An 8,656-nucleotide genomic window follows, 5' to 3' on the forward strand; every position below is an offset into this window, starting at 1 on the left:
TGATGTCCCTTTGTGTTGTTTTAATATGATGGCTGTAGTCCGGTTTACTCACTGTCAATGCTTCAGTTAGGAGGATGAAAGATAAATGGCAACATGACATATTTGAGATGTTTTATGTGCATGTAAAATGTCCAGCCATGCCTTGTTTTGACTGAAGAAAATTCACATGACAATTTCTTACAAGATACAATTGCGCAAATTGCTGTGTGAACGTGCTGATTGTTGCATCCCTACAGTTTTACACCTCTGTAGGTTGCCTGCTGGAACCATAATGGTGTTTTTTGCAATTTTCTCTTTGTCTACCTTAAATTTCAAGTAGTTTTCAGTATACGGTAAACCATACCGAATGTTTCCTAAAAATGTTTGATTTGTGCTTGTTGCAGTTTTTTCTATGGCTCAGATTTTGTTTGAATGGATTTGCGTGTGTCAGACGTCAGTGTGATGATATCCGAATAATCTCACTCCGTTGTTTAAAAACTTGCAAGTAAATGGTCAAATATATTTGGGGAATTATATAACATTTTAAAAGTCCAGATGCTGCACATTCCCAGAATGAATGGTCACTTTTTCCAGTTACGTGGTGTTTTAACTTTTAAAGATGACAAATATATCTTGGAAATGATTCGAAAGTCAAATCAAGATTTTAGGATCACATGGTTAAAGTTTGGTTTCTTCAATGGCAAGTTTAACTGTATTTTCATTTTTATGATCCATTTTTAAAAATTTTAGTTGTTAATAAAACTTTTAAGTTAAAAGTTTCAAAGTCGGAACATAAAAAATGTTAGAGGCACCATATCAAGCTGGTCATTTATCTATTTGGCAACAATAATAATCATTTACATGCATTGAAAAAGTGCCTCACAATTTAGTTCCATATTAAATTAAGCTTTACAATGGTATTTATTAATTATTTACAAGTTAACATATGGTTTTATACAGAATATCTGCACTGATTGCTTATGACTGATAAATATTATATATTGAGTGGCTCATTAATGGGATCAAACACGTTTTCTCATTTTATATTCGAGTGTCTTGCTGCAGTTGTGTTTTCGATGAACTGTTCCATACAAATGCTTTTGAGCACTTTACACAAACATTAAGTGTTTTAATATACATAATATAAGTAAGTGTCAATATTTTCTTAAATTTTACATCCACAAAGTACTTGAGAATCCAGAATTTTCTACACATCAGAAATTTTGATATGGAGAATCAACAATGAAGACAAAGCAAGGATCCGTTACCAGTGAAAACTTGGCGCGGATGATGAAGACGATGGTTGATATTCTATGGTCCCGCCAACCACGAGATGTTTGGGACGTGATGAATGGAGCCGTGTGGTGAGTAGAGAAGAGAGAAAGAAACACTTATTTTCTCACAGTTCGTAAGAGCTGGGTGGGATATAAATAAATGTTTAAATCACTTTTACATTCATGTAACTTTCATGTTAAATACTCTGACAATTATGAGCTCTGCTGATTATTAAATATATTTTTTTCTGATGTGGTGTGGACCTTATTTTGTGCTCATTAAAGACAAATGCGTCTCAAAAACCAGATGCTGTCTCCTCTGTTGCACGTTGTGATGAAACAGTTTTACATCATACAAAATATGTAGTATTGCTATACAATATGTCTGATATAGCAAAGTACATATGACGTCCAAGTACTTCATGATCCAACAATAACAGGCAGCCATGGATACAAGAAACAGCCATTGATTGGTCTGCCACATGTATCAAACTCAAAATGTACCACTAACCCTCCCCCTTTACAATATGATGTTTATTATTCAATAAAAACAAAAAACTAAATAGTTTGATGATCAAAGCCCGAGTAAGTCCAAGTCCTTGTTGGCTTTTATCCAGAGTGATGACTTTTGAATTCAGTCGGTACATCGCTGTCCAGTTTACAGATCACCTTGTAGATTGCTTTCTTCCAGGATGGATCACGATCTTTGCCCATTGAAATGGAAATGTAGAATTCTCTTAGTGTGATCTCAGCCACTTCAAGGAATCTGTCAGGGACCTGTGAATCCACAGAAGATGTATACAAATAAAAAATCTACATCAAACCTTACACACATACTGTTCATAATCATAGTCTGTTTTTATAAGTTGTCGAGTGTTGAAGATTTGCATTATGTTTTCTATAGTTACAATCATATCTGGCTAATTCAGGTAAGTAACAAGATTATAATTGAGATTGGACAACCAAACAGTCAGTAGAAATAATAACATGTTGCATTAACTAAAGTACACACAACTGACTTTACTTACCTTACTAATACCATTAGCTAATATTAGCTGCTAACATATTTATATTTACTGTTTATCATTGTAAATAATTGTGGCAGACTTGGTTCTTTTTTACAAAAAAATACTCCAATTAGTTAAAGATTTTCTTTGAAGACAATCTCTATCTAAAAACGTGGTCCATGGTGGCCTTGAGGGGATGTAATAAATCAGTCTAAAGTTGAAAGTGTCATTTCGGGCTGTTTGAGATGGAAGTTGGGTTTTGTGAGAGAAACGGTCAATAAATTTAGCTTGTGGTCAAAACAGTGGTCTAAGAGTGGAGCACTGAGAGCAAGTCCACCATCAGCCAATCTGGAGCTTTGATGACCAAAGAGCAGCTGGAAAATTCTACAAACAAACCAGAACACAACATTGAAGAAAAATACATTACTTGGTTCTACATGTTGCCTTTAGGAAAATAGAAAATCTTAACTTCCAAGAGCCTGACTCGGAGGATGATTTGCAATGTTCTTGTAGATTTTGTCAGTAGAGATGGGAATCAAGAACCAATTCCAAACAGTCCAAACCATTGGAGTCAAAAGCCTGTGAGATTATCAATTCCTTTTATTGATGTCAGCATGTTTCTCTGAAAGTTGCCCATTGGAAGAAAATGATGTAAAAATTATCTATTCCGCTGGAAATGTGGAACAAGGAGTCGGGGATAAGAGTGAAAAATGGTCCGATGCATTGATTCATTTCACCACAAAAAGCAAACGGTGCTGATTGCAATGTCTGTAAAATTGTCATTTTAAATAAATGTGAAACACCCGTAAAATTCTGAAACATGTTACTGAACAACATGGGCTTGAATTCCATTGGAATGTATTTGATACTCAACGGACAAGTGCCTCAGCTTCCCAACTGAGCTGCACATCCGTTACTATGGAAACGTGTTATAAATACAATGAACGCCATGAAGACAGGCTTTGATAAACAACAGAGCTTTTGCACACCTGAGACACATAGATGCCTTTTTCCTACTGTTGCTACACTGAATTCAGACTGAGAAAATAAAACGTGCTGATGTTGAAAACCCATATGGAACCATTATTTTTCCCCCACACAGAAAATAGAACAGGACTCGTTGAGAGAAACGATAAAGAAGCAGAATGGAAAATGCCACTGGAATCAAATCAATTCCCATGTCTTTTCTATACATGTTATCATCACCACCACTTGGTCAAAAGGTTTACTTTGTTGAATTCATGCTCCCCAGAGAATGAACCCTGTCTCCTTTCCTTTCTGTCTATGTGCTCAGGCCAAAATGTCTGGTATCTCTGGGCCTCCCCTTTTTCAATTCAGTCTCATTGATGACTTGTTCGTGGTTACATCTACAATTAAAGAGTGTGGAGGCTGGATGATCACCAGATTCTTTTTTAATGCCACTAACCGCTGACCAGATCCTCAGTAAACCAGTTTGACCTTTGAGATAAGGTTGCCTCGGTGGCTCTGTAATGATTATTTCCCCTTTAATGGGCTTTATGTTTGCATGTAGCTTTGTTCCCAGTACAACCACGGCTAAACTGAATATGAAATAAACAATACACAATGGTAGTTTGTTATGAAGAGATTACTAAACACATAAAAAGGAGATAGAAACTGTTTGATATGGCAGTGACAGTGGTTATGCTGAGGAAACATTTCTGAGAAGAAATTTTTACAAAAGTCTCAACGCCTTTCTTTGTCATACTCGCAGCATCTCTCCCCCCCCCATTAAATGTGGGATTGCAGTCAGAATGGATTGTACGATCAGGAGGTTGTTCAGCTCTTCTCAGACCAAACTCAGAAACTCTGACTCATTATGGACGAATGGCAATGTTAGTAAAAACTTGCATGGACTCAAATTAATTCATTACTTTTTATTGGTTCATTAATCAAGGTCGTGTTTAATTAACACAACATTAATTGCATCATTACATATTACTGCGTATGCGTCAGGGAACTGTTTAAAAAAAAGTTGTACAATACTTAATATTTTGCAGCTATGTCGTCCCTGCTTTTATACAGTATGATAATAAAAAAAGGTATTAACTTGAATATTTTTTACTAATTAGAAAATGCATATTAAAAACTCTTAAATTAAGCTGATGAACCAGAAACTGTTTTTACTCTGTGAACAGTTAGTGCTCAGTTAGAAATGAATCCTTCCTTCAGGGGATTGATTTTTAATTAATAATTGAAATTTCTTTGTGTGCGTGTGCATGTGTATAATATGAAAAAGTTGTAATGTAGCGGGGACACTCCCAGACTTCTACAGTTAATCAGTTAAACTTACACAATGAAAATAATAGAAAACCTCATTCTAAATTCAATGACCTTTGAACAGTTGAATAGCATTAGATTGTAGAGGTGCACTTAATAAAGTGGACACTAACATGAACATTTAAATCATGTTCTTCAGCTACATGTCATAAGCTTTACATAAACAATAAGGTTAGATTGGGTTATTAACTGCTTAGTGTAGCAAAGACTTAACTTGACTTCATGAAATTATTATAATGAAGCCACCAAAGTGATTTTTTTCCTTATAATATTAAGCTTCTGTTAAAAAACAGAGGCTTCTAATTAGGAGCATGTCTCACCCCCATCCCTTATTTCAGTCTCTAACATCAGCTATATCATTAATTAATGAAGCAGAATACCTAAAAAAAACTAAATGCATATTAGCTTGTTTTGTGTTGTTTTTTTTTAATATATTTTGTTTGTATATTTAGTAGTTTTGTGGTTGAGTACTCTGTGTTAACATCATCTTATAATGTGATTAAGTTTACCCACCTAGCACAAATGAATTTCCATGGTTTTTACATTGGATTTATCTGTACATGTTAACAAGTCTAAATAATAATCTATAGCTGACGTGTTGACACATGCAGGACGTCTGACTATGAAGCAGGTCTTCAAATTCGTTCATGGGATTTTTTTTAGCTTTGCAAAAATAAATTACATCAGCAGTTCACAGCCGACTACTTGGGGGGGGCTGTGTGTATCATTCTGCTTTGAAAACTATACCAATTACAAATAAGGAAATGATTAGAAAATGTAAATACTTTAAGACTCCTGAGGAATACAAACCACATCTATCAAAAGTAAACTGTGTTGAGCTGTACAAGATCAAACATTAAAATGATAAATAAAGTGATAAATTATTATTTTACGTTACTATAATGAAATATACCTCATTGAATGCTCCCAAACCAAACTGATTTATAATAATAACAGATAGTTCAGGACCACTGCTCTTCAAAAGAATATTCAAGTTGTATCGGCACAAAAATGTGCTTTTGGTAGGATGATATGAAAACTTGTACATTCAGAACAATCATGTTCAGTTTCTGGTTGAGCTCACCTGGAAGTCACTGGCTTTGTTGTAGTGCACTTTCAGAGCCCTGAAAAGTTCTGATTCTCTCCCCACAGTCAGAGCCCTCACGTCGGCCACTCCGTCCACGAGGGCATGGCGGGCGAACTTTTCAATCTGGATGTAGTAGAACTCCCTGAAGTTGCTGAACCACTTGATGAGCTGAGAGGTGATGCAGCGCGTGAACTGGGGACGACACAGGAAACAGGTATGTGAGTCCATGAAATATGAAATCACTGTTTTGTGATTTGATAAATACTGTAATGACTTAGGCTTTGTGTTGGAGAAGCTGCAAAACAAGATGTAAAGCAAGTAAAACAATTTACACATCTTGTGTTTCACAGGAATTCAATAGTTATGTAATGTTGATAATTGCTTGATTTTAATGCTGCCTGATTTGAAATAAAATATAAAAATGATATAGTTGTCTCTTGACTGTTTATTCTGTTGCGACAAATGCATTCATAAAGCATAAAACTGGTTGGAAATCGCTTTCATTATAAAAACCATAGAGATTTTCAGAGATGTTTTTCACAGAAAAACGCAACAATTATCCCAACATAATGAAAAATGTATTAAATCTGTGCTTTTCAGCCAGGTTTAGATTATAATTTGATAGTTTAATCTATTGTTAATATATTTTTTTTCACCTGCACATCATGGAAACACATCTTCAGTACCAGCGAGCTCGGGTAGCGGGTGTAAAAGAACATCAGCTTTGCTTTCTTCAGATGATTTGTCGTCAGACCCTCCTGAAATGTGTTAAGGTTGAAACAGACACACAAATGCATCCTCTATACAAAAGCCTGATTTCTTTTTTTTCTGCAAGGAATCAGGACAGAGGGAGTCACTGCTATTTTCTTCAAAGTTCACACGATCAAAGGGAGAAATTATTGGATTCTGTAAGATGCAAAGTGGCCATGTTCTTTAAAAAGAGGTGAAATTGGTGTTGATGAACAGATTTGGTTTATACCACATACCTGGGTTAATGAAAAGGAATTATTGCTTGCTTCTGAAGTCACCTGTACTTTCTGTCACTGCTGACTTAAAGATACAAAACTGTATTTTAAAAGAAACATGAGACGACACTTGTTTGGATCTTGTTAAAAGGATACGTTCAGCATGACCAGACTGTCGGACTCCATCTTGACCTGAGGAAAGCATCGGTTTTCTAAAAGCGTTGGATCCACAGTGCGGATCTGCGCGGACCTGGAGTTGACCTTCGATCTCACCTTGACCGAAGTCCAACGTGCGTCGAACATCTCAAACTTTGCTTGGCCGACTTCAGAGCATCCGTCTTGCAACCAGCTGAGTGCAGAGTTGTGATCCTTCTGTGATGGAGTCAGAGCGGAGTCATGACTGAAGGGCACCGCAGGTTTTGGACGAGCTCTCGGTCTGGGCTGGAGGATGAGTTTGTCGGGTGTTTCCAGTCGAGACTTTTGCACAACCAGGGACAGAGCTTCGGTTTGGACATCTGGAACATGCACCTTTGTGTTCCCACAACATGAAAGTCCTGTTTTCTTATCTTCACACACTGATGACTGAAGAGGTACATCTGTCTCTACACCCTCTTGGGTTGTTGATGTCTGTAGAAGCGGCATACTTTTAAAAACAGAGTCAACACTCCTGCTGACGGCTCTGGACAGCTCGTACTTTAAGACATCTGCCATTAGCTTGATTCTCTCAGGTTTGGTTTGGAAGTAGCTCATCAGCTTCACTTTTTTACAGCCTTGATGTTCTCGACTTGAGCTGCTCTCAAACTCATTGCATGAATCTGTAAATGCATCCCTTGGGGATGTGTCAGGAGAGTTGTTTCCAGTCTGGTACTTTTCCTCACTGTTTTCTGTGGTTTCGGTTACTTCATCCATTTGGTAGAACTCTGTTCTGAGCTGTCGGAAGTGCTGCTGCTGACTCTCGAGCTGCTTTCTTATCAGGCTGTGACTTCCGCCACCAGATCCCTTTGTTTCCATGTGCTCCTGATGCGAAGACAGTCCTCTAATCCTTTCTTTTTCCTGCTCGCAGTCTGCCCACTCGTGCTGACTTGCCGTCACGTCTGGGCAGTGCATGCCAGGACAGCTGGTCATGCCTTTGATGATATTTTCTACTCGGGCACGCTTTGCTTGACGTCCACTGCTAAGATTCCTGTCGTGATGACCGCAAGAACCGGCTGAAGGAGACAGGTGCCTTCTTAAAGAGCAGGGGGCAACGAGCTCCCCTGAGCCAGAATGGATCAAGCTCGAACCAGCTTCACCTCTGCTATAATAACCACTCTCCAGTTTCTTGTTGTCATCGTCTTTGGCAAAAGTCACAAAAGCACCTGATGCATCTGAATTTGAAGGCACAGGGTCGGGTGGGAAAGAGGAGAGATGCTGTGCAGTGCCGCCGTCAAGGCAGATGTTGGTGGAATACAAGCCCTCGCTCCAAACACTTGAATCCATGCTTCCATGGTAAGAAAGACAACAGTGGGAAAATTACATTGATTAGATAATTGAAGTGTTGCAAGACTAGAAAATGGGATTTCTTCCTGTAATTCTTGAAAATGAAACACTAACAAATCATTTTTTTTACGTACAAGGAACTGAATTGCATTTTCAAACAAGTATGAAAATAAAAAATTAAATATCATATTGCTTGACAAAGGAAAATAAAGACTAATTTTAGGTATGAATTTAACATTTGCACAGCGAGCAAAGACAAGTAATTTGTTGTTCTCGCAAATTTCTCAATTGCATCAATTCCTGTTAAGTTATATTAAAATCTAGATTTTAATATAACTAAGTGAATCTATTAGTAAAGTGAGAAATAACCTACCCAGTGTGGAGGGGAGCAGAGGAGGCAGCAGCTCTGAAAGTTGCACGAGGGAAAGTGTCTGTTATTTGTACTGGTCCAGCTGAGACAACAGGGGGCGTGGTCACATGCACCAACCCATCCCCATAATAACATTACCTTTACATTATTTGGATGGAGCAGCCCACTGTTAATACAATGAATGAGGAATAAACACT

The 8,656-nt window shown here is 37.4% G+C and overlaps 1 protein-coding gene across 1 annotated transcript; it reads right to left on the minus strand.

Moving 5' to 3' along the window:
- Positions 1-910: 910 nt before the first annotated feature.
- Positions 911-8,483, minus strand: LOC118099276 (prospero homeobox protein 1). Its single transcript, XM_035143717.2, has 5 exons — positions 8,463-8,483; positions 6,767-8,090; positions 6,302-6,403; positions 5,643-5,837; positions 911-2,030 (listed from the first exon to the last, which is right to left on the minus strand). The coding sequence occupies exons 2-5, from the start codon at positions 8,087-8,089 to the stop codon at positions 1,863-1,865; spliced, it is 1,788 nt and encodes a 595-aa protein (XP_034999608.1). The 5' UTR covers position 8,090; positions 8,463-8,483; the 3' UTR covers positions 911-1,862.
- Between the last annotated feature and the right edge of the window lie 173 nt (positions 8,484-8,656).

The sequence above is a fragment of the Hippoglossus stenolepis genome, chromosome 20 (assembly GCF_022539355.2).
Source record: "Hippoglossus stenolepis isolate QCI-W04-F060 chromosome 20, HSTE1.2, whole genome shotgun sequence".
Taxonomy (NCBI): domain Eukaryota; kingdom Metazoa; phylum Chordata; class Actinopteri; order Pleuronectiformes; family Pleuronectidae; genus Hippoglossus; species Hippoglossus stenolepis.

Coding starts and splice junctions, on each gene's coding strand:
- LOC118099276 (XM_035143717.2), bottom strand. CDS start 8,089: ATGGATTCAAGTGTTTGGAGCGAGGGCTTGTATTCCACCAACATCTGC. Junction 6,404..6,766: donor ACAGTCTGGTCATGCTGAAC/GTATCCTTTTAA, acceptor AACACATTTCAG/GAGGGTCTGACGACAAATCA. Junction 5,838..6,301: donor TGTGTTTCCATGATGTGCAG/GTGAAAAAAAAT, acceptor TGTCGTCCCCAG/TTCACGCGCTGCATCACCTC.